Raw genomic sequence first — 27,028 nt, 5'->3', positions numbered from 1 at the left:
TCTCTGTTCCATGGCTCGTGGTCTCCCAGGTCGTCCACAGGGTTATTCGGTCCAGCCAGCCTACTGTCTATCCTCGTGCCCATGATGTTCATAAATTTGCTGCTTTGGTTGCTGTCTTCGGTAACATGTCTTGAGCTGACATTCGGGCACGGGGATATTGGAGGTCGAACAGGGTCCTGGTCACTCGAGTCAGTGTTCCTGGCCCTAGTCGTGCATGTGTCGCATTGGGTCAGCGGTTGCAGCCAGTTGTCTCGATTTCGAGTTGAATGGCGAAGTTGGGAGTGGCGACCGCCTCCTGGGTAAGTCCCTCTTGTTTTTATCTTTGGTTAAGTAGTTCTAGGAAGCCGAAGGGGCTTTCCCCAGACCAGCGTTGAATGCAACGAAACACCATTTTCTGGGCGAGACCCGGAGGCTTCCCGGCAACCCTTCCTCCCTCTGGTCGGCGGTTTATGATATTTTGACATTCAGCCTCAAAGCTAATGGGCTGGATAGCCGGCACGGGGGGTCTGGAGCTCCCCCTTTCCCATCCCGGGGAGGGGGGAGCTGCGCAGACAGCAGCACGGTGACGGTTCTGACGTCATGTTCGTTTACTCGTTTTTCATTTGGGGAGTTCGGCTTTCAGTAGCAATATTTTAACCAGATTGGGTTTGTTTTGGGGCACCTACCTTTATGGGTTACTGACCCGATCGATGGCAGACAGAGAATGCTTCCAATCCCACAGGAATTTCTATAGGCCATTGCTCCTTGTGCCTCTCTGAGGGGGGCCAGGTTCTGGCTTGTGGTCTCTGGTAGCCCTAAGAACTCCATTCGCTTGACTGATGCCAAAGTCTAATACATTTATATCAGCTCACATAGCTCCAGGGAGCCTCCGGGTCTCACCCAGAAAATAGTGTTTCATTACATTCAACTCTGGTTTTTAGAACAGGAAACTTAGTTTATCCAGTATTTGTAGGTAGTATTTTGGACCTTTAGAAACTTATATGAACTGGCCTTGACTAATTTGTATTCATATGGATTCCATATTTCAGGGTTTCACCTGAGTGCAACTGTAGTAGTATCTTCATCTGGTACAAAAGGACAGTTTAATGTGGCTGTTACATTTGACCGAGGCAGGATCACCACCTGCAACTGTACCTGTTCAGCAAATGCCTCTTGGTGTTCCCATGTGGTGGCTGTATGCCTTCACAGAATTCACCAGGTCTGTATATATACAGTATACATATATCTGTTATGTTTTATATATATGTATATACAGAGGAGACTCGGTATATATATATATAAATATATAATTTCTTATCTTTAGTAACAAATTGTAAATGCATTTTTAATAGAAACGTTATCGAATCTACTTAAATACAAAATACAAACCTATACAATATAAAGATTAATAATGGTTTGTACAACTGTATACATTTTTAATTGATAAATTAAAATTTGATCATATGTTATCTGGTTTACCACTTTTCCTTGTGACATATTTGTCAAGAAATTGAATATCCATTGCCTCACCTTGTGTTATTCCTTTGGATCTTATTTTATGTATCATCTTAGTGAGATAGCTTCATGTTGCTAGTAGAGGCTCCCCAGAAAAGACATGTAGGTACTTATGGTACTTTAGAGAGCCAGAGATGAGTATACGGTATCAGAATCAGGAGGGGCACTGGAGCAGTAGTTTGAAAATGACAATTTAACAAAAGCAGAGCACCATCATAACTGCTGCATAGCTTCATACAGACTGAGAAAACAGCAAATTTAAGACCCTGTACTCAGACTGCAAGAATGGAAGTAACACTCGTGGAGAATGAAAAAGAAGAGATACCGGGTATTCTATATACATAAAGTGTAAATTTGCAATTTTAGTACTGTGCAACAACAACCTACTGCTCAAAACAAATAACAGTAGTAATAGCAACCTAATATAGTAGTGTGCTGCCTGGGAGTATGTATCTTCTTGATGTTATCTTGAGATGATTTCTGGGCTTTTTAGTGTTCCCGAGGCCCGGTCCTCGACCAGGCCTCCACCCCCAGGAAACAGCCTGTGACAGCTGACTAATACCCAGGTACCTATTTTACTGCTAGGTACCAGGGGCATAGGGTGAAAGAAACTCTACCTGTGCACTATTTTAATACTTTTCATATGGATAGGTTATAGGAAAAAATATAAGAAGTACAATATTATGACATGATTTATAAGTGTATTAAAATGTTTTGAGCAAGATACAACCAAACTTGGATCATCATACACTCACCTGTTATAAGAATTAAATAGGTATGTTCATATGAAGTGTCCTCACAAGGTTAATAATATTTCATATTACTGTAATTGTATCATGAAATTGTATAGAAGATTAGTGATATTAATTTTACTTATTTAAATCTAGTTATATGTCTGTACTTCAGCTTATTCTGTTTATAAAATGTTAACATTATTTCTGGTAAATGTCTCATACAGGACTCGGCTTACCCCATGTCTTCTGCATCCATTATTAATTTAATTTCTTATTTTACAGCCAAGCCAGGTTAAGCTTCGTGCCCCAGTCAGTGAGTCATTATCGACGACTACAAAGAGACCAGCTGCAAAAATTTGCTCAGTACCTCATCAGCGAATTGCCACAGCAAATTTTACCTACTGCACAGCGACTCATTGATGAAATCCTCTCTAGTCAGACATCTGATATCAACACTGTAAGTTGTTGTTATTGTTGTTGTTCCCAAAGAATATATTTTGCTGTAGATATCACTGAAAATAGTTTTTATTATATTTTCCCCAAAATTTCTGTTCCTGTGTGATATCTAGAAAAGATTTTTGTGTGTCAGCTTGAAACATTAAGACTAATATTGTGGTGCAATTAAGATCTCTATTGCTGGGCCATGTAACTTCCTGGTGCTGATTTTTTGACTGTTTTAACAATCATTGATCAACATATTGAAAACAATAAGCATTGCTCCCTAGTTGTAAATGATACCATTGGAAGTTTTATCATTAATTATAATTCACTTTGTCAGGGGACAGGAAGCCAATATGTATATATACATGTTAGTCTTAAATCAAGGTCCTCCCCCCCCCCAAGGTCAAATTACTGACCCCCCAGTAACCCCACAACAAGCTGGCTAACTCTTGGGTACCTATTTTAAATGCTAAGTGAACAGGTGCATTAGGTGATAGGTAATGTGCCCAACCATTTCTATCCAGTAGGACACCCAGGGCAGGATGTGCCCGCTGCCGCGAATATATTTTTGTTCATTTTTTGTGCACAGTTCCAAATACAATTGATTTATTTTTACGTACCAATCCTATGTATAATGAACATGTACACTATATTATGGCAGTAGAACATCCGTACTGTCCGTAGACACTGTGTTACGTGCATCATCAAAGTGTTCACTTATCTTGCACATATTTCCAATGTATTAATATATTTATAGTCTATATACACACTATACAGTATCACACACTATATACACACCATAAACACACTCAGTACTCCGCGAGTGTGTGATATGCTGCGAAACAGCCAAAGGGGCAGAGTGGTACCTTGCACTCCACGCACCATGTACTGATGCATCTTCGCTTTTGTTCTCTACGGGTAATGTTCCTGCATACTATACATGCACGTTTACCCTTCTCCCATGGTGCTGTGCCTGGCATATACTTGAGTATGTGTACTCCGAGGTTTTCGTTACCCCTCAGTCTGTCTGGAGCTGCGAGTGGCATTGTTGCTTGCACCCCACGCGGTGCAATGGAGCCCTCCTTGCCATACTTTACTAGCAGCTGTGACACAACACCAGCACTGAATGTACCTATTGATGGTCTCCTGCCAGATTTTACCAGGTACATACTGAAGCAGTTGAGCACTGCAACATCTATTAGGTGAAAGAAGAACTTTTTCGTCCACTTCACAGACTTGCGCATGCACTCCACTACACCAGGCATCATGTCACATTTAGTGACGAGGCGCATGTTCACGTTATAGTCTATGGCACAGTCCGGTTTATTCATGGGGAAGCGCGTCTGAAAGTGGACTTTCCCACTGTCCAACATGGCACCGGTCTGAATCGTAGTCAGCATATCCACCTCGCGTCTGTCCTTCCACCGCACTGACAGCTTATTGTCACACTTACGCAGCTGGCAATCACCCACTGCTATACCAATACTGAACACTGGCATTTCCTTCCTCTGGGCCTTCACAGTGCCACATGCGCCGGTGTTGTGGACAAGGAGGTATCTGGTCAATAAGGGTAATAGTTGTAATTAATTAGAGACAGTGTAATAGTTGTCAGTCAGTATATACTCCTTGTTCAGCAATGGTTCCATCAGGGTTTTTATGACACTGCCGGAGAACCCGTGTTCATCCTGAGCTGGTATGTTGACGTCTGTACCAGAATACAATATCATGTCCAAGACGATACCAGTCTCACAGTCGCACAGCACAAAAAACTTCAGTCCAAACCGGTGCCGCTTTGTTGGGATGTACTGCTTGAATGCCAGTCGCCCCTTGAACAATACTAGAGATTCATTGATAACCACATTCTGTGCAGGTACAAAATATCCCTGAATGTCCCTCTCATGTCACTGAACACCTTCCGTACCTTCCACAGTCTGTCGTGTCTGTCCTCATTTGCATTATTCTCTAAATGCAGGCACCTGAGAATCAAGAGGAACCTATCACTCGACATATACTGGATAAACACGGGCGATGGAACTAGGCTGTCTTTGCTCCAATAATCCTGGACGACAGCTTTATCGAAGTGCTTCATCATCATGCTGAGTGCCAGAAACACGTACATTTCATCAATTGTCGTGTCCTTCCATTGCATGAGGCGTGAGGCAGGAAAATGCCGGCGTCTATGAGGCTGTGAGCATACCTGTCACAGTCACAAGATGCGTCATGAATTCGTTGTCGAAATACGCCAGGAAATATTCCATTTCTGCCATATCACCGGTATATGGGAATAATGGTGTAACATCAACATCGGTATCATCAAACGTTGGTATTTGAGGGGCAAATGTGGCACAATCCTCCCACACAAGTACACCCGGGGGTTTGATGTTGGCGCCAACACCACCACGAGCACCAAAAGCGTCTGGTGCTGGAGCTGTGTGAGGGTATGCTAGGCGATGAGGCAGATTTATGTACTTAGGCCTACCACAAACTTCTGATGTTGAGGGGCCACTGTCATCATTGTCCTGTTGCTGTGAGGCATGCTGCCGCTTGCAGCAATGTGTTGCTGAGGCAACAAAACCCCGCCTGGTAACACCCCCGCTGCTCGTACTTGGGTCGTCCACACAACTTGTATCAGAGCCTATGTCACTGAAGCCCGAGAAAGATTCATCGCACTGTACTGTCGCTGAATAAACTTGCATCTGGGGACATACATGGTGATGGTGATGATAACGGTGTTGACCCCGGACGGCGGGACAGGCCGGGTGAGGCGCGTGTACCGTACACACTCGCCACATCATCGACCTCAATCTCTCCCTTACTCGTATCAGACCTCTGTGTAAGGTCTTTCTCTGGATCATAGTCTAGTTCATCATCCATAGCACCGTCATCATACAAAATGTCGCGTATCTGCTCCTCAGAGAGTCGTTTTCCATGACCCCAGGTAACCATGGAGTGGGAGCTCGTAGACGATGTGTCAGACATGGTTGCTGCTTTGAAACTGAGGCTCCCCATGGCCACGGGGCATGCTGTGATTTTTTTTCAAGATGGCGGATGATCACTGGGGCCCCCAGGCATCCATCTCGTACCTGCGTCACCATGTGGCAGTTTTGAGTGGAACATGAAAAATAAAAATACCCAGAGGCGCGTTGTGTACCCCGGACTGAGGGCCTGCAGGTGCCTTGCACAGTTGAGGGGGTTAAATAGTTATTTGAAAGATCCTTTCCTTATTTTTTAATTTTCTGGCATTTCTAAGTACTTCTGCTATTGGTTTTAGTGTGACCCTTGTGTGTATTTTATTAATATAAAGTCATTGCAAAGCCATATAATTAAAATAAATATAAATTTCTACCAGATATAGATGAAACTGATAAGTAATGGGTGTACTGTACTGTGTTTTCTGTAAATCACTGGGCAACTGATTCAGAAGTTTATTATTGTAAGAATGTTAAAAGCCTGGTTTTAAGGTGAGTATTATTACTTGTGACCCCCTGAGGTAATTTCAGAGTTGTTTGTAGGCTTTCCTGTGTCCGTGTATGGAATGACAGGGTATGGAGATCATGATCATGGGAGTATATATATGTCTTGTGAGCAGTTTTATCCTAATACAAACATCCTTTGCTTAGGTTTCTGGAGCTCCGGATCCAACTGCAGGTGGCTCGGCAAATGAACAGATGGCCTGGTGGCTGGATGAAAGCAATTTACATGAAAATATTCACAAAATCTTGGTCAAATTTTGTGTTCCATCACCAATTGTCTTCAGGTAGGTTTTTACAGTTTTCTTGGCATTCAGATAGTAAATCTTCCTGTGTGTAATTACCTAAGTGTAGTGAAAGACAGGGGAAGTGTCTCCGTAGTGTCTCAGAATTTTAACACTATCGGTGGCCCAACAAGCGACCCCCCGCACACCTCAAGGTAGGCCAAGCGTTGCGCCTGAACTCCCCACCACCCACAAATGTTAATACTCATTTCAGCTTTCTGACCTCAGTTTTTGTGGTACGTTGTTCAATTTGGTATCAAATTGTTTGTAATAGAATGCTCTAAAGGAATATTTGCATATAAGAACATAAAAGTCTCACTTTCCTATACTTTAACTCTTAGACTGTGCAATACATACATATATGATTTGACAAAAAATAATTTAACATAAGTTTTTAAAACTTGCACAAACACTTTCCAATTTTGTTTGCATAATCAACTAGGCAAATACTCAAACTTTGTCTAAATGATCACACCGTAACTTGAAAAAACAAGAGAATCAAAATTAATTTTAAAAATGAATATTGATAACTTCAGATTTTCAATTCAGAATAAAACATATGAACTATCACCAATTGTTCATTTAATGTTATTATTCTCTCAGAATAGCATATAATCTTCATTTTCATCAAATTAGAATATAGGTTTTCAGTACAGTTTACTGTAAAAAAAAATCATCAATATGGCATTTGAAATATGCAGCAAATTTAGACCGAAAAAAATTATAACTCCAAATGTATAAAGTTTATGAAAAATCCATTCTGAAGAGATTGTATAACAGACAGCTGAGCACACAATATGTCAAAATAGTGAGAATCGGTTAATAACTGGAATTTTAAAAGCCACTCAAAGTTGAAACTGGTTTCAGAGATAATTGAAGTTGAAGATAATTGATAAAGTTGAAGTTATCAACGATGAATAAAGGTAGTTTTAATTCGTTAATTTAATTTTATGTTTTAATAAGCATTGTTTGGCATGCGTACTCGAATGTGTGAAAGTTGTTGATCAATGTGTGTTGAAATGAAGTCAAGAAAAAATAACACTCCAAAAAACACAAAATATTAGGGAAATATAGGGATAATTATAATGAAGTAGGGGATATATTTAGGGTATACTTTATATAAGAGGAAAAGCCCTAATATGGTCTCTAATCATCAAAACAACCTAAAGAGACAAAGAAAATATAGTTTGAAATCAAAGACAAAATCAGCCAAAAAAATTTAAGTCCCAAGTTTTGCGAGTTGTGACCGATTTATTTGTTGACCAATTCCATTCTATCTTCACATAGGTTTGGAAACATACATTCTCCAGAATGTAAAGGTTACAACAAAATCAGATAATAAACAAGGGAGAAAAAAAAATCTTTAAAAAAAAATTCCCCTAAAAAATATTTTTAGGACTGATGAAAGTAACATATTAGCATTGGACAATGTATTTATATCATATATAACAAAATAGATCATATTAACATAGTTATTCATTATTATTTGTGTTATTATGTATTACTCAGCAATGATATAAAGGCACCAACTGCATATACACTTTGTGGACACTTCTTACTACTATTGTTCTTCTTTTGAGCATAGGACAGGTGCTTGCATCTCTTTATTACTGCATAATCCTTCAGTTCCAGTTATTAGGAGCTGTTCTCCTTATCAATAAAACGTTCTTATTTTTCAAAAATTCGTCTAAAATCAATTTCTGAAAATATTTTGATGAAAGTTTCATGACACTGAAGCCAATAAGTTGGAGATTTGTTTAACATTTGCAGCTATTTCTGGGGGGAGCCCCGTCGGCTCCCCAGAGCTTTACCAGCTGATATGCTAATGTCAGACTTTGGCATCAGTCATGTGTATGGAGTTCTAGGGCCTACCGGGGACCACGGCCAGAACCTGGCCCCCTCAGAGAGGCAAGGGGAGCAATGGCCTATAGAAACCCCCGTGTGGTTGGAAGCATTCTATGTCTGCCATCGACCGGGTCAAGCATCCAGAAAGGTAAGCATTCCAAAACAAACCCCTATTCTGGTGAAAATTGCTACCTAAAGCCGAACTAGTGGATAGAACTCTTCAACAGAAAACAAGGAAACTAGTATGACGTCATACGTCACCGCGCCGCTGTCTGCGCAGCTCCCCCCTTCCCGGGAGTGGGAAGGGGGAGCCCCAGACCTCCCACGCCGGCTATCCACCCATCAGTTCTTCGGCTGATGCTATAGGCACCGGTTATGTGCTCTGGCTCCAGTGGTTGTTTCAGCACTGTACCTAGAGTGTGGTGTCTGTTTTCTAGGAGGTGCGTGAGCCGGGAATGATTCTCCAGTACTCGGGCTGCATGCGCCTAGGGTTCCCTTTCCCTAGGTGCCCTGTAAGTACTGCCCTTGGGGCTTGGGGCCACCTTCCACAGGTTCCATCCACGCCCCCCTTGTCTTTCCCCTGGATCACCCTTCCTGCCTGCATCCGGTTCCTTACCGTCTGTAGGTTCGGGGCGGGGTTTTTGATGGTGTTGAGACTCGGGCAGTCTCGGGGAATTCCCCTTCCGGGGTAGTGACGGGGGCATTTGAGCCTGTTCCTCCAGCCGTGTTGTATGAGTCTGCCAGTGGGCTCTCTTCCTTAGTGTTTTCACGGCTGCCCCGGTTTTCTGGTACGGCCGGGGCTTTGGGGGAACGGCTCGGCCCCGGGGCCTGTCGTGTAGGTTCCCGGAGCTGGGGAGGGGCTGACTAGGGGGGCCTTGGCCCCGTTGGACCCCGTGGGGGTTTTTATCCCCCTCTAGGCGGGGCTTGTGGTTACGCGGAGTGGGGTCTTTCCTCCCCGCTCGCCGTACGTGCTGTTGGGCGTCGGCCCCTCCCCGGGCTCGGTTCCTTGGCCTTTGAGTCGGTTGGTTCCGTCCTGTGGGTGGATGTTTCCTCCCACCCTTTTTTGGGACGGTGTTTTCGTCCTGTTCCCCGTTCGATGGGGTTCTACATGACTTCTGATCTCGGGTGCGCCTGCGCCTTCGTGTGCCTTCGGGACTAGTGTTGGCTTCTGTGTTCTCAAGGGTACGGGAAGGTTTTTCGCTACTTCCCGCATTATTGGAACGTCTGTCGGCTCCTCGTCCTTGTCGCCCGGTTGGGTTCCTTTTTTGGGCTTTCTTTGCTTCTTCTTCTTCTTTTATTGTTCCTGCTTCCTCTTTTGGCTAATTTTTTCGTGCAGTAGTCCTGGCTGGCGCCTTCCCGCAGAGAGGGTGTGCGGTTCGGCCAGCGTGTTATGCGCATGCGCCGTGGAGTTTGTTTTGGTTTGGGCGGTGTTTCAGTGCTGGTGTTTTGCGCCCTTTTTGCTACAGTGCTTCGCCTCTCGTTCTTCTCCCTGGCTGCGGTATGTGCCCCTTCGCGCCGGGGGTGTCCTGGTTCCCAGTTGTGGGGAGGACACTGCGGTTTTCGCTGTGTCATGGGTGTGGACTGCCTCCTTCGCCTCTCCCTGCTCTCCTGCGGGTCCGGCAGGGTCCGGCTCTGGCGTCTTCACCTGGCGGTGCTCCCAGGTTCTTCTGGGCACGGTTGAGTCGTGTCAAGTTCGTGCCACCGTTCGCCAGGCGAGTTTCTGCGGTCTGGCGTCTTTTGGCCGGGCGCTAGATGCGGAGTTGTTTATATACCTGTCTTTGTTTAGGTATATTTTTGTTCGATTGAGACCGTTCGCACACCAGTGACTGTCCCTTTTTCAACCCTTCCTGTCCCCCTCATGTGCATGTCCAACCCATGCTGGAGTCATTCAGGGGACCCACCTTTTTTAACCCTCAAACCGCGCATATCATATATAAATGATATCAGTGACAAAACCGGAACCGCGCATATCATATATAAATGATATCAGTGACAAAACCGGAACCACGCACATCATTTATATATGATTTCGTGTCTAGCGCTATAATTTAAACGCTCGCCTGGGATAGGGGTAGTCATCGGCGAGCCTCGACCAAACATAAACAAACCCTGCCTGGGAAAAAAATCCAGCGTGGGTCCCCTTTGTGTACAGAGCTTAGTTACCCGGCGGACACCATGGCGAGCGCATCACGTTCCGACGACCGACCCCGCTCAGCGAGACGTTCCTCGAGACCTCTGACTGAGGACGAAATTACTCGTAATTTGTTCCCGGATGGTGATGAGTCTGATATAGATGACTCAGACTTTGATCATGACTATACACAGCCCTCAGAGGTGGATACGACCGACGACGAGTGTGAACATGCTGGCTCCACCAGGGCTAGGCCTAGCATCTCGCCCATGCCTCCTCGCCCTCACTCCACCCCAATTTCAGCAAGACCACACAGTTCATGTGCTCCCTTGCAAGATATTGATGTTTTGCTCGACGATTCTGAAGAAGGTGAATCATTTTCCGGTTTTAGTGACTTAGAATCGGAAAATAGTTTTGCTAGTGCCAGTGGAGGAGTGTGTGGTTTTGCCAAGCGACAATTTGTCGCGTCAGCAGCATCTGGCCGAGCCATGCGGCACCGCATGGCACCACAGGAACAAAGACCCTCAACATCGAGGAATTTTCCATCACCATCCCTGCCCGCCCCTACTGTTCCTAGACCTGCTTCAGCTCCTGGTACACGGTTTCCTCGCCGTGGTGCCGCTATTGGCTCTAGAAAGACACCCGGTGTTTTTGTGTGGAGTGATGGGACAGATTTTGTTCCACAAATTCCTGTTTTTGATAATTCGGATGTTGGAATTACAGACATTTTCCCTGATAAAGGTGCAGATATGTGTGAAATGGACTATTTTACTGCATATTTTGATGAACCGCTAATGGAACATCTTGTTCAGGAGACGAACAAATATGCGAGTGATCTCATTGATGGGGAGGAGTTATCCGATTTTTCACGTTTGCAGCGATGGAAAGATACGACTGTAGGTGAAATGTATGTGTTTTTGGCACTGTGTATGTTGATGAAACATTGCGTCAAACACATAATCGATCATTATTGGAGCAAAGACCATACTGTTCCAACACCAATGTTTGGCAAATATATGTCTCGAGACCGATTTGCAATAATCCTCAGGTGTCTTCACTTTGCAAATGATGAAGATAGGCTTTGGAAGGTAAGGCACGTACTGAATGAACTTATCGGAAAGTACAGGGATTTCTACGTACCAGCTCAGAAGCTTGTGATTGACGAATCCCTTGTGCTTTTCAAAGGACGTCTTGCCTTCAAGCAGTATATTCCCTCCAAACGCCACCGATTTGGATTGAAATTCTTTGTACTCTGTGACTGTGAAACAGGAATTGTGTTACATATGATAATGTATACGGGTACAAATGTAGACATTCCTGCTAATGACCAACATGGCTTCTCAGGTAGTGTTGTGAAGTCACTGCTTGCACCATATCTGAACAAGGGCCACATTTTATACACAGATAACTATTATACCAGTCCCTTGCTAACTAGGTTCTTGCTTGATAATAGAACTGGTGTGTGTGGCACAGTGAAGGCAAAACGAAGGGAAATGCCAGTGTTTCCAGGTGCTATGCAGGTTGGTGATTGCGAGCTCAGAAAAACAGGTGGAATGCTTTCAGTGCGGTGGAAAGACAGGCGTGAAGTGAACATGTTGACCACCATTCATGCTGGAACAATGCTGGACAGTGGCAAGGTGAACAGAACCACCAGAGAAATAATCTATATGCCAGATTGTGTCTTGGACTATAACATCAACATGCGTTTGGTGGATAAATGTGATATGATGGTGGGGGCAGTGGAGTGTGTACGGAAAACAGTGAAGTGGACCAAGAAAATGTTTTTCCACCTTGTTGATGTAACAATGCTGAACAGTTACAATATGTATCTTGTCAAAACAGGTGGTAAACGTAATTTCCGTGCATTCAATTTTACTGTAGTAACACAATTACTACAGAAGTGTGACAAAGTAATTCCTGGTGTACAGAGGCCCATTCTGAACCCGGTATTGCACCATGCTTCAACACCCAGGCTCGCTTTCAGGGATGCCTTTTTGACACACAATCTCAGGTTTTTACCACCAACTGGAAAGCGTGCAGTAGGCCAGCGTGCGTGTGTAGTATGCTGGTCAACAACCAAGAGGGAACAGAAAAGAAAAATGGTGATGACTTGGTGCACAGCGTGTCAGGTCCCTCTGTGCCATGTCCGATGTTTCAACGAGTATCACAGTCTTGATGACTTCTAAATATCCAAGACTGGTGCCAAAACATGTAAATACAGAATAAGTGAGTGTATATAATGGAAATAAATCATAAGAAATAGTATATTTTATTGTGAAATAAGACATTTTTGTGCAAATACTTGTGACACTAATATGTGGATACAATATACATTGACAACAGTTTTATGTTTATAAATCATCTTGTGAGAACATATTGAACCACACCAGTGAAAAAAATGGGTGTAAAATACACCATAGATACTGTAAATAATAACGCAAAAATAAATTCGCGGCAACTCGCGCTCCTTCTCCGTTGCGCCTGACTCACCCCGGGCGCACAGCAGTCCAGCGAAGATCAGGCGTGATGTCATCGACGATCTTCTCGGGTCATTTACGTCCACAGTAAGTGTAATTAAATTTTTTTATTATTTTTCCCGTGCTCAGGGAACACAAATAAAGAGATTAAAAAGAAAAAAAAAATTTTTAGAATTTTTTTTTTTGTTGCGCGTGTGGGTGTTAATTCCATTTGGACCCCGAGCGGTTTGAGGGTTAATGTTGTGAGGTGTGGGGGTTGTAGGGTTGGTTCTGTACTCACCTGGTAAGGCTCCTGGCTGTGCTTGCAGGATTTGAGCTCTGGCTCTTGGGTCCCGCCTATCTGGTAGAACTTGCGGGATAGTACCAGTGGAGTGCAGTGGTGCTATTGGCACATTTGGGGAACACTGTATTACCATCAGAGGTCTGTGCTTGTTACACGACCTACTTGCGAGCATAAGCCTTCTTGCTGGTTCGTCCGTGGGCTTCCAGGGCACACTAGCCTGTTTTCGTATGGCAGTTCCGGCCCGTCCTGGTTGTGGGGGTATGTGGGCCGGAGGACTGCTCCTAGCAGCTGCCTGGTGGGCCACCCTCTGGCCGGTCTAGCCTGGCTTTGGGCCGGGCTTGAGGTGTAAAAGAGCTCCCAGTACCTCATCCAGCAGGTATTGAGCGGGGTTTCTCTGCCGTCAGTCGCCTGGTGCAGGTTTCTGGGCCTGCAGGGTTTTTGTCGTGTCTCCGTTGGCCCTGTCTGGGGTCTGCCTGCTTCGTTCTCTGCCTTTGCAGAAGGGAGTTGCTATTCACATGTTGCATGTTGCAGTGGTGCCTGTTGCTGCTGCTGCACGTGGGCTTTGGTACCGTGTTTCACGGTGGCGTGTCCTTGTTCCTGTGTCCGGTTGTGGAGTGGCACTTTGCTGCTGGGGATTGCGTGGGGGTTTTTCTGTCCCTGCCTGATTGTCCACCCCTGGTTGTTATCCTGGGGTTTTTGTGCTTCTGCTCTTTCTTCCTGCCTCCTCTGCAGCAGGGGTGTTATGCGTGTGTTCTTAGGCGTTTTTCAGCCTGTGTCCTGTGATGTGCTTCTTTGTCTCGGTCTATTGCAGTTGTTCGTACCCCTTGGTTCGGGTACTGTTCTGGTGGCGACCCTTCCGCCTTCTTTGGTTTCCTAGCTTGCCCTGCCGTTTTTTTTTTTTTGGGGGGGGGGTCTTGCGATGTCTCGCGTCAGATCCGTCGTTTCTGAACTCCTGGCGGGCTTGCATGCTTTGCGGAGTTCTTCTGTTCAGCAGACGTTCCATCTCCTTGTGCCGCCTGGTTTTCGGTGGTCGCGCCCGAGATCTTCCCGCGGCTCCGCCTTTTCCTGGGCTCGGAGGGGCCTTGTCGGGGTTGCTTATGTTCTGCCTCGCGGTCTCGCCTCCGGTTGGTGATCGGGTGGCTTCGTGGTAGGTGTCCCACCTGCGTGCTTCTCTTGGCGGCAGTATGGGGTATTTTGGCGGTCCTTCCTTTTCCTGTACCTTCTTAGGTGGTTACTCTTGTTAGCTTGGTTTACTCTCGGGTTGGTTTTCTGGTGGGGGTTGGGGGCCGTCGTCTTGCCACATACTGTCGCCTCTTTTCGTGCGGCGCTGGCGGAGCCGCTTCAGCTTGCTTTTGGTCTTGGTGTTGCTTCTGCACCGTTAGTAAGCTGTCTTGTGCGTCGTTTCACCTCCGGCCTGTTCGTGCGCCGCTTGCACCATCCTAGGTCTCTGGTCAGCGTGCTCTGTCTTCTCCTCGGTTGGTAGTGCCCCTTCGGTTCCAGTGTGTTTTTTCGTCGGCTCTTTCCTTTTGGCCTTTGCCTCTGGGGGTCGAGTTGCTGAGTTTTCTTGCTCCTTCGGTTTTAGCGTTTTGGTTGTTCGGTGGCAGCAGTCTCCATCTTTTCTGGCACGGGGTGGGGCTGCTGCGTTCTGGAGGGGTCCAGGGTTTGTTGGTGCTTCGTTGGTCGGGCCGGGGGTGTGTCGTTTTTTGTGTTCAGTGGCGGCCCTCCGCTGTTGTTTGCGTGCCACGGCGTTTGGGTCCGGAGCGCGTTTTGTGTTGGTCCGGTTCTGTTCTTCCCGGTTCGCGGGTGATAGTGTCCCGGGTGGTCAGCCGTGTTCTTGCGGCTAAGCTGCCTGTGTTCTTCCCTCATGCCTGTGGCGTTCGTGGCTTCGCTGCTCTCGCTGCCATCTAGGCGACATGGCCTTGCGGTCTTTCGGGCATGGATTTTTGGTGTTCGTGCAGGGGCCTTGCTGCTCGTTGTTCTCGTGTCGTTCCCGGGACTTTTCGGGGCTGTGGCGCCTTGGGTTGGTGTTTGCTGCCGGTTGTCTCGTCTCCGTGGGGGGTGCGTGGTGTCCGCCTCCCGGTTCTGTCCCTTTGACCTTCCTCTGTGGGTAGTTAGCTCCGGGGAGCCGACGGGGCTCCCCCCAGAAAACCAGCGTTGAATGTAATGAAACGCCATTTTCTGGGTGAGACCCGGAGGCTCCCCGGCAACCCTCCCTCCCTCCAGTCGGCGGTTTTTCGCGTGTTTTGACATCCAGCCTCAGAACTGATGGGTGGATAGCCGGCGTGGGAGGTCTGGGGCTCCCCCTTCCCCCTCCTGGGGAGTGGGGAGCTGCACAGACAACGGCGCGGTGTACGTATGATGTCATACTAGTTTCCTTGTTTTCTGTTGAAGAGTTCTATCCACTAGTTCGGATTTAGGTAGCAATTTTCACCAGAATAGGGGTTTGTTTTGGAATGCTTACCTTTCTGGATGCTTGACCCGGTCGATGGCAGACATAGAATGCTTCCAACCACACGGGGGTTTCTATAGGCCATTGCTCCCCTTGCCTCTCTGAGGGGGCCAGGTTCTGGCCGTAGTCCCTGGTAGGCCCTAGAACTCCATACACATGACTGATGCCAAAGTCTGACATTAGCATATCAGCCGGTAAAGCTCCGGGGAGCCTCCGGGTCTCACCCAGAAAATGGCGTTTCATTACATTCAACGCTGGTTTTTTTCATTATTCAAATATTTTTTTTGCTACTATATCCCCTGTATGTGCAGGTCTATGGGTTAAACCTACTGCACACTGCAAGATAGCCCTGAGCGTTGCCTGAGTGCTCACCACAGCACTCCAATGTTTATACTCTTTTTCAGCTTTCTCACCTCAATTTTCATGCTACATTGTTCAGTTTTGGTATCAAATTGATCGCAATAGAATGCTGTAAAGGGACATATAAGAACATGTAACAGGGACGTAAGAACGTACAAGTCTCGCTTTTCTATAGTTTTGGCAAACACAATAACTTTTCCCTCATACATATTTCTTTCAATGTTTTCGTCATGGATTGGTTCTGTTCTTGACCAGTATCCATCTGGAAGTCAATTTGCAGTGTTTATAAAGCTGATAACAACAAATACTTGAGATAAAATAACCGGAATGGGGAAACTTTTCAACTTGAGGGGAGGCCGCAGCTGTCACAAGCGAGGTCATAAGAACAGTGAGCCTCCAGCGTGGTTGGGTCGGGATGCCTCCTGGTCGGAATGCCATGTGGAGTATACAGAGAATAGGAAGATGTTGGCTCGCATTTTTATAGAAGTCCAATAGTATTCGGACTATAAATGGAATTTTTACAAATTTTTAAATTATTGACACCATTTGCGTCATCCCGCATGCTCTGTATTTTTTGTTTTATGATGGAATATGCGTGATCGGGCGGCGATAGTGTTAAGAGAGTATTGTAGTTGAACCCAAGACTCCTAACTGCACTAAGATAATTTATGGTCTTACATTTTAGTAATGATGATCAAATTGTAGTGAACCTGAACTCTTCAGCCCATGCATGGAAAGAGGACCCATTATAGTGTACAGTACCATCTTATAGCACTTATGTAACACATTATGCCTCATCCAAAAACTTTATGACTGTTTTGATGATACAATGTGTCATTGACTCGTAAATTTTCATTAATGAGTTTCGTGTCAATTGCTTGAAATTTGTTTAAATTGCGTTCCGCTTGAGTGGGTGAAGTTCTGCTGGCTATGTGATAGGCAAGCCATTTTTGCTGGTACCCTGCAGGACTCCACATATGTGTCATTTCACACTTTATCACATATTCCTAGCACTTTCCTTGAGAAGCTTGTCATAGTTTGGGCTGCAATCTCTAAAATCTGTGCAATCTCTAAATTCCAGTACCTTGTATTATGTATCCTCTCCAAGCTACAGACCAGTTTTCCTAATGAATTGCCTTTCAGGATTTTACATCGCAATTTAGATTTACCTATGCATTTGCCTATGCATTTGCCTATGCATTTTCTTTATCTTTACTGTTCTTGTGCTTTCAGTAGTCTCTTTCTAAACTGTGCAGGAGGTAAATGTGTCACTTACTGTATAATGTCCTGTTCTTTTCAAATTTTAAGTTTACATTTTCACTGGTAAGTAGTGTTTATTATCTTAACACTTTCGCGCTCCCTTCGATGGTAAAAAAAAAAAGCGGTATGTGCGCGGAGCGTTTTTGCTGAGTAAGCGTAAAAACAAAAATGTGTATACTCTTTTTACTCTCCTTACCTTAGTTCTTCAGCTACGTATTTCATTTTGGTACCAACGTGTTCGCAATAAAATTCTCTAGAAGAACATCAGTAAAAAAAGTCACGAAACGTATAGGGATACCAGCACCAAATAAATAACTACGAAGATGACTCGCCGTGAGCGCCCAACAGCAACAAAATGTTTTTACTCTTGGGATTGTTATCACCTCCACACTTGTCCTACAGCGTTAATTTTGGTATCAATGGACTCGCAATGAAATTCCCAACATGGTGATATGAATATAAGCGTAGAATAATGATTGCGGCCCGCCCGCAAGACTGTGGGAAGTGGTGAAATTGTTGCCCGGTATCGGTGACGGGACGACGCACGGCGCTTTGAAAGTTTATACTTATTTCACTCTCATGACATTAATTTTCTATGTACGTCATTCATTTTTGTGTCAATGTGTTCGCAATAGAATGTTCTATGAGCCCATAGGTAAAAATGATCAAAAAAGCGTAAGATAGAATAGCGCCAAATATAAAACAAAGCTGGAACATATCAGTGAGCGTCAAACACACACGAAATGTTTTTACTTTTGTTATGTTTGTCAAGTTTATACTTGTTGCACACAGTTATTTTTGGTTGTACATTGATCGGAATAAAATTTCCTAAACAGACATATGCATATAATACATGATATGGGGGAAGCATTACCAGTATAAACGGCTAAAGTCACCCACCTGCAACCCGTTTGGGACATAATACCATTTGATCGAAGTGGTCCACACCTTTCATGAACTTATTGTACCATGCAGCCTAGTGGTGAGAAAGAGAGCCTCATGGCGCACAGTTTGAAACAAACCCAAAGTAAATCGGATAAAAATTGAATTTTATACAAATATTTTAAAGAGGACATAACTTTTATGTCCACTATGCGGTAGCGTTAGGCGAAACAGGACGCAGCGGTGCGTCTAGTTGGCGCGAAAGTGTTAATTAATACACACATACTATATTTTTAATTCTTTACAAATATCAAAAGTTGCTTCTTCACCTGTGCCTTCTCCTCAAGTGCAATATAGTCATAATGGCTTAGTGCTTTCTCTTGATAATTACCTGTGTCTTCTTCAGACAGTCTGCATCTTTTTCACAAATCTTTTTTATGGGTATTCCCGCACACATTCCCTAGTCAACTAGGCCATGACATGGTCAAAAGGATTGTAACCTAGAGTTCTACTGAGCTCACAAGGGTTTCCATGTTGTAGTCTAGTTGACTAGTTTGTGGGAACACCCACTGCAAAGGTTCAAACCCTCAGTCACGGCTCATACGAATTTTCTCATTGACACTTCACTGTTAGTGTGATTACTTTTTGTGTATTAAAAGAGCAGCAGCAGAGGTTGAACATTCCTGGATAACAGAGCCAGAGTGCAGGGGGAGGAGGGAAGGGAATATTATGAAAATCCTGTTCCTTCTGTAAAAGCCTTTTGAGCTCAGTAGAACTCCTGGTTGCAATTCTTGTGACCATGTTGTGGCCTAGTTGACTAGGGCATTTATGTGGGAACACCCAATGCATAGATTTGAAACCTCATCACGGCTCCTACGGATTTTATTTTATTTACTCATTACACAAAAATCAGCATGAAAATTACCATTTTAGAAGACATTGAAAACTTCAAGCTAATATCAATATCATAATTTATAACAATGGTAAAGTCCAGATACTTGTATATACCTGTAGTAAGAATCAGGAACCCAAACAAAATGCAGGATACAAAACACAGTCGGATCTCATAGACGGAAAGTGACATGTAAAGCATCTGGGAATAATGGTGGTGGACAACCTAATGTTTTGTGAGCATAACAAAGCAGACACAATCAGAGAACACTGTATGAACATCAGAAGTCCACAGTTTTTTAGTTTCCTCCCAACAATTATAAGAAATGTTACAGGAACAAAAGGGTGTGTTAAAGAAATGGTTAGACAAGTTCCTGCAGGAAATGTCAGACCATCTTGGTTGTAATGAATAGGTGGGCATGCAGTCCACTACAAGCAATAACCAATTAAGATCAAACTATTGCAAGACAAGCCTGGCCAGGATTGGGAAATTGTCTCCCATAACTAGCTATAGGTAAACTACATGTAAATCATGTATGCCCTTTAAGTTGCTACATTGTTTGTATGTATTCATATAATCATCCTGTTTAGTATCATGCAATCTGCTGTCTGGGATACCTTTCTTGATCATCCTCATGTAGTCAAACTGTATTTCTAATTTTCACTATACTGTATTTGAAGGGCAAGTGCTGAAAAAACTTTTTAATCAAAACTCTTGATGTTCTTATTTCACATATACTTAACATGTGCTTCAATTTTATTATTACAAAGTGCTGTAATTCAAAAAGGTTAAAAATTGAATACAAAATAGTTTTAGCAGTTGAATTAATCTAGATTATCAGTTATTACTACTATACCAATAATATTTTTCCAGTGATGTCAACTATCTTAGTTCAACTGCACCACCTGTTGCGGCAGGAATGGGCATCATTGTTGCGGCCATTGAGAGGACGTGAGCCTGAAGGAATGTGGAATCTACTTTCTATTGTTCGTGAAATGTTCAAAAGAAATGACCGAAACTCCATCCCATTATTAGAAATAATCACAGAAGAATGCTTAGCGACTGAGAAGGTAAATTTTTAGATTAAAAGAATTTATATCAGCTGTAGTCTTTATAAAGATGAGTAATTTTATACATTAGTTATTTTCAGAGGACACCTCAGTTACGCCCTGTAGATATAGCACTGTGGCTGCCAAGCCTTAAGGAATTGCACCAGACCTTTGAGACCCATTTGAGCCTACTTGTTCCAACAATAATCCAAAACTAAAAAAAACTCACCAAAATGTAAAAGTTCAATATAATGTTCAACTGGCTAAATGAAATTAACACTTATTGCGCACTTGGCGTGGCCTTCCCCCCGCACCTCAAGGTAGGCCAAGCGTTGAGCGTGAACTCGCCACCATACAGAAATGTTGATACTCCTTTTCAACTTTCTGACTTTAATTTTTGTGCTACGTCGTTCAGTTTGGTATCAAATTGTTCGCGATAGAATGCTTTAAGGGAATACTTGCACATAGGAACAAATATTAGAATAACATTACCAATAGCATAAGATAAAAGGTCGTCATGTGAACAACACCTGCTTTTCGTCATTGTTTACAGTCATTATTTATTCCCGACATTGTTTATGACATCATATCATTCGTTTTTGTGTTGCTTCCTTCATATGTGTTTGTACCACAATATCATATGTATAAAAAAATTAATAATAATATCTGTACTTTCCACCCAATGAAGTTTGTAGAGCATGAGTTGATCATAAGGTAGAACCCCTCCACCTGCTCCAGAAAGGTGGCCCCAAACCACAAGGGCAGTACTGTACTTACAGGGCACCTAGGAACAATAACCCTAGGCACATGCAGCCCGAGTACCGTAGAATAACTCCTGGCTCTCGCACCCCTCAAAGACAGCCACCACACTCTAAGCACAGTGCTGAAAACCCTGGAGCCAAGCACACGACCTCCACCTCTAGCATCAGCCTAAATAAACTAAAGTAACTAAACTTTCGTTACTGAGAACTAAAGGGTGGATAGCTGGCCTGTGGGGTCTGGGGCTCCCCCTTCCCCCTCCCGGGAAGGGGGGAGCTGCGCAGACAGCGGCACTGCGACATGTGACGTCATGATCGTTTGCTCGTTTCGTTTAGGGAAGTTATATCTATTTGTTCAACTTTTGGTAGCAATATTTTCTCCAGAATAGGGGTTTGTTTTGGGATGCTTACCTTTCTGGGTGCCTAACCCGGTTGATGGCACACATAGAATGCTTTCAACCACATGGGGGGGGGGAGGGGGGGTTCTATAGGCCATTGCTCCCCTTGCCTCTTCTGAGGGGGCCAGGTTCTGGCTCGTGGTCCCCGGTAGGCCCATTGAACTCCATACACATGACTGATGCCAAATTTTGACATTAGCATATCAGCCTAGTAAGCTCTGGGGAGTCTCCAGGTCTCACCCAGAAAATGGCGTTTCATTACATTGTCCTTGTTTTTTTCTTTTATTCTACAAAAATAGATCAACATCACAGCAGTCACCCCTTTACATCCCAGCATCATTAGCATCTTTAAAAAAAAAACATTTTATTTATTTTTATCGTCGGAGGCATCCGAAAATGTGCGAGCAGCAGCAGGAATGCGCCATGTGGTTTTCTCGTTAATCAAACATGTGCTCGCCAATTGAGACAAATTGTTGGTGATTGACATGCTCGTTATTCAAAATGCTCATAAGTTGAAGTGCTCGTCATATCAGGTTCCACTGTACAGTGGGGCCTCGATTTACGATGGTAATCCGTTCCCAGAGACGTATCGTAAGTCGAAACAATTTTTGCCATGAGAAATAAAGGGAATCCGTTCCACACCCTCAAAAATATTAACTTAAAAATACATTTTATACTGAATAAATTTTTTTTCTCTAACTACAATACAGTACATATGTTTATCTTACCTTTATCGAGGACTCTTGATGGCGTATGGAAGATGGTGAGAAGGGGGGAGGAGGAGAGGTGTTACTGTTTGGAAGGGGTGTCCCCTTCCATTATAACATCAGGCAGTGAGGACTTCTCTGGGGTACACACACTGGCACGTTTTGCCTGCATACCACTAGGACCTGCTTCTGGCTCACTGCTTGATTTTCTCACTAGAAATTGTTCCATTGAAGATAGTTTTTCCCTTCTTTCCAACACTTGTCTGTAGTGTGGCATCACAGTGTCATTAAAAAGATCAATGCAATGGCCTGTTACAGCTTTATCTGGGTAATTCTTTTTAGCAAAACTTTGCAGTTCTTCCCATACTGCACATATTTTCTTAATTAATGAAGAAGGCACATCCTATAATGCCGCCGTCTCCTCCTCCTCTGAAGATTTGTTGTACTGCCTAGGTACACGAGGTAGGTACACTGCCTAGGTACTGCCAACAACACGAGTACCATTTTCATGTTTACGTATGATCTCTTGTTTTTCCTCTATGGTCATTCTTACATGTGCTTTCATATGTTGAACCTTACCACTGACTTTCTTGGAACACATGGCATGATATATAATAATCAGTTTTATGTTCAAAAAGCAAAAAATCACCACGAAAATGAAATTTCTTATAAGCGTGATCGTCACTTAAGTGAGTGGCTCTAGTAAACTGAGGCAGGTCAGTCTGCGTGACCAAGAACCATGTGATTGGTCGACCCGAACGTGTACCAACAAATATCATTAGTCGATGACACTATTATAAGTCGAGTCGCATTTTTCGATCAAATTTATATTGTAACTCAAAATTATCGTAAGTTGGGTCAATCATAAGCTGAGGTGCCACTGTATATGATATATAACAAAATAGATCATGTTAACATAGTTATTCATCATTAATGAACATATCAGAGGTCCGCGGTTGTTCAACGTCCTCCCAGTGACTACAAGAAATATTGCTGGAACAACTGTGGACATCTTCAAGAGAAAACGAGACTTGTTTTCTAAAAGAAGTTCCAGATCAGCTGGGCTGTGGTGGGTACGTGGGCCTGCAGGCCACTCTAAGCAACAGCCTGGCGGACCAAACTCTCAAAAGTCGAGCCTGGCCTCGGGCCGGGCTTGGGGAGTAGAAGAACTCCCAAAACCCCATCAAGCAGGTGTAACGAACCAACCTACCAGCCAGTTCACCAGCCAGTCCATCCACCATCCATTCTATGTCTGCCACTGACCTGGTCAGTGGCAGACATAGAATGCTCCAAATCACATGGGTTTTTCTATAGGCCATTGCTCCTCGTGCTTCTCTGAGGGGGGTCCAGGTTCTGGCTCGTGGTCCCTGGTAGGCCTAAGAACTGCATTCACACTGAATGATGCCAAAGTCTAATATATCTATATCAGCCTAGATAAGATCCGGGAAGGCTCCGGGTCTCACCCAGTAAATGGTGTTTCATTACATTCAATGCTGGCTTTTTTTTTTTTCTTTTTTTTTTAAAGAAACAAGATATCACTTCAGTTACTTGTTACTAATATAATTTTAATTAATATTTATTAAAACATTTAAAATATTATTCACATTGTTATTATAGAAATCTATATTTTTAATTTATTTCAAAGCAAGCCTGGTTGTACTGTATAGCTATAACAGTAGCACATGTATTAATACAACAGTTGGAGTAATAATGAGTAACCTGTACATAACATTATTCAGATCTTGGTGTGGTGGGTGAATACAAAGGTTGCACTACACTTGGGCAGTTCTGGCCATGGAGGTAAAAACAACATGAACTCCAATAGCCATGGGAGTCAGTATGCCTGCTCGTCACTCTGTGATGAGATTGTTGTCTTGTGGCGCTTGGCAGCACTCAACCCAGCACTCTCGCCTCAGGAAAGAGAACAACTTATTGTACAATTTAAAGGATGGCATCTTAAGGTTTTAGAGAAAGTTGCTAAAAGCAAAGGTATGTATTTATCAGTTCTTATATACAGTGTTTCTAGAGAAAATATTGAAACTTTATGATGAGATCAAATCCTCTTCCCTGAACACCTCAGGTGCACATGAATTCAGGGATATGGGTTTGATCCCATCATTCTCCTTCAATAGTTTTTCATAGATATAACACTTTCTTTTGATTTCATTATGCATTGTTGGTAATAAAATATCTGTTCTAACACACACAGTTCTTGCCTGCAGTATTTATATAAAATGAACCGTTACATAATGCAGCATTTACAGTCCAGGATAATGGCATACCACCTCCGGCGGCAATAATCACAAATCAATCTAAAAATGTGCTACATAAACAGAATGACTCAGAAAAAGTAATCTTACATCCCTGAAGTTTTACATTACAGGCATACTTTACCTGGGTTGAAGTTTTGTGCATTCTATGGTGGTAGGGAGAGCTGTGTGTGTGTGTGGGGTGGGAGGGAGAGCTGTGTGTGTGTGTGTGGGGTGGGAGGGAGAGCTGTGTGTGTGGGGGTGGGAGGGAGAGCTGTGTGTGTGGGTGGTAGGAAGAGCTGTGTGTGGGGGTGGGAGAGAGAGCTGTGTGTGTGGTGGTAGGGAGAGCTGTGTGTGTCTGGGGGTGGTAGGAAGAGCTGTGTGTGTGTGGGGGTGGGAGGGAGAGCTGTGTGTGTGTGGGGGGGTGGGTGGGAGAGCTGTGTGTGTGGGGGTGGGAGGGAGAGCTGTGTGTGGTGGTAGGGAGAGCTGTGTGTGGTGGTAGGGAGAGCTGTGTGTGTGTGTGGGGGTGGGAGGGAGAGCTGTGTGTGTGTGGGTGGGAGGGAGAGCTGTGTGTGGTGGTAGGGAGAGCTGTGTGTGTGTGTGGGGGTGGGAGGGAGAGCTGTGTGTGTGTGGGTGGGAGGGAGAGCTGTGTGTGTGGGGTGTTTTGTAATATTCATTCTTGGGGTTTATCGCAGCTAACAGAGTGCTCGAGGCTCAGCATGTAGTCATCTCTTCCCACCTGTGTTGGGTTGGGTGACCTGGTGAGGTTCTTGTGGACTATTCACTTCTTCTTCTCCTCATGGTAATCCTGTTTTCTTCTTTGTTCTCCATGGTAAGATAAACTGTTTTTTGCCTTGTGTCCATATAGGGAGTTGTTCTAGTTTGCTTGCTTTTTCTGGGGAGAGCCCCCCTCAGCTCCTTGGAGCTATCCAGGCTGATTTGGATATCATTTGACTAATAATCTGGTCCGGGCTCCCAGTCAGTCCATGTGTCTGCTCGCCAGGGATTTGGTTCTTTCCCAGCTCGCCGGGTTTGGGTTCTTGGTGAACTGAGGAAATCCCATCTGGTCCCTTCCTAGGTTCAGACTTGGCAGGGTCTTGTGTGGGACTCAAGGACCGCTTATTGTCTCTCCCTCCAGAATCTCTCCTTTGGCTGCGATCCCTGCCTTTGCTTGCTTCTGGGGGGGTTCTGGGACACCCAGCGATTGCTCAAGGGTTTGTGCAGAATCCTGAACTTTGCGATGATGGTCTACCTGCCGGGTCGGGTTTGGCTTCGTCGGCTATTCTGGTTTCTTCAGGGCGTCCTTTCTGCCAGCTTCCTTTCGGGGTTTTCAGGGTTCAGTGCTTTAGCACCTACCCGAGTGCTCGCTCAATTATGTTTATGAACGCATCGTCTCTTGGCTGGGGCTTTGTGACCAATGCTAGCCAGGCCGGCTAGGGGCGGTGGGGTTTGTTCTTCTGTCGGGCCCACAGCACTGTGAAAGAGTACGCTGCGGTGTGGTTTTCTCTTCGGAGGGTTCGGGTCGCCCGCGGATTGACGATCCGGCTCCATTCGGAGTGCTGTGGGAACCGACCTGTGAGATTTATATTTATTTAATTTATATGAATTTATATTTACGTTAATTTATATACTTCGATAGCAATTTGTATAATGATAAGTGGACTGTATTTCTGCAATAATATCTTAATCTCACAAATCGATCCTCTACACATTAGGGGGGGGGTTATTAAATTAATATATATGCAGCCAATCAAACTACAGTAACTACATACATTGAAAAGGTTCCTTATCTTATAGTACAGCAGGTTAGTCCACCAGGTATAACTAGGGTGTAGACACCAAATTATCCTCTTTGAGGTAGCTTCCATATCACCCAGTAACTGGTGCACAAATCTTGCATCCTCGTCTTGACCTTTAGTTTGAGGCGATTTCGCGATCTAACCGGGTCACCCTATATCCTGACATTAATTGCCATAAATGAATGATAAACGGGTTTCGGATAGACTTAACTTGAATTGTAGACATCGTGTTGGAGATGGTACCTTTGGTTTCCATAACACTACGTCCAAGTAAATTTAACAGGAGCCGTATTTGCTCCCGTGTGCCTCTGGTCTCGTATACAATGGCTGTTTAACACTCCATACTATTGACGCTACTGGCCGACATTGTCCAGAATGATAGGAGCCGAATTTGCTCCACACGTCTCGGAGGTGACACAACAATGGCTCCCCCCTTCCTCCCTGACGCCTGGCCTACTTTGTCCAGATTTCAGAAAGTGATAGAAGGGTCACATTTACTCTACTTTAATATTGATAATTAAGTTAATTTATATAAGATGTTTTTATGATGGTAAAGTCCAAAGACTAATGTATTTAAGAACAATTCCCAGCAGAATAGCTGGTGAATTATAATAGTATGTGGTGATGATATCCCGTTTTCTTTAGATGGTAATTCCACTACAAGTTACGTTTTCTATGGGTAACTTGTTGGTAATACAGCTATTATCTGTATGATTATTAAATGGTGTCGGATTTTCCGACAAGTGCTCCCAGGTGGTTCATTGCCTGAATCGAGGGGGTGCGATGCGGTCCTTGGCTCTTTGGGGCTGGTTACTTCGTGTGACTCGTCTGCTGAGTTCTTGGGGTTTGGCTCTCTTGGCCGTTCATGTCCAGGGGGACAGGCCGTCCACCAGGAAGGCCTGTCCCAGTTCATTTTCCCTGTCCACGGAATGGACAATCGACGCCGACTCATTCAGTTGGCTCTGCCAGACATTCGGGCACCCAGAGGTGGACCGTTAAGGCGTCTTCTGGTATTTGGGCTGTTCTTCCCCGACTGTGAGGCCTTTTAGATCGATACCTTTAGGTA

General features: G+C 44.3%; 1 protein-coding gene across 1 annotated transcript in view; it reads left to right on the top strand.

The window, feature by feature from the left end:
* The window catches only part of LOC123760069 (zinc finger SWIM domain-containing dorado), a 123,805-nt gene that overhangs the window by 8,618 nt on the left and 88,159 nt on the right, over nt 1-27,028 (top strand). Inside the window, 7 exon segments of the mRNA XM_045745505.2 lie at nt 1,029-1,198; nt 2,511-2,555; nt 2,557-2,685; nt 6,290-6,426; nt 19,876-19,918; nt 19,920-20,072; nt 23,654-23,903. Coding sequence (XP_045601461.1) covers nt 1,029-1,198; nt 2,511-2,555; nt 2,557-2,685; nt 6,290-6,426; nt 19,876-19,918; nt 19,920-20,072; nt 23,654-23,903 — 927 coding nt within the window.

The sequence above is a fragment of the Procambarus clarkii genome, chromosome 16 (genome assembly GCF_040958095.1).
Source record: "Procambarus clarkii isolate CNS0578487 chromosome 16, FALCON_Pclarkii_2.0, whole genome shotgun sequence".
NCBI classification, from domain to species: Eukaryota; Metazoa; Arthropoda; class Malacostraca; order Decapoda; family Cambaridae; genus Procambarus; species Procambarus clarkii.
This window is presented reverse-complemented; position numbering and strand designations above follow the sequence as displayed.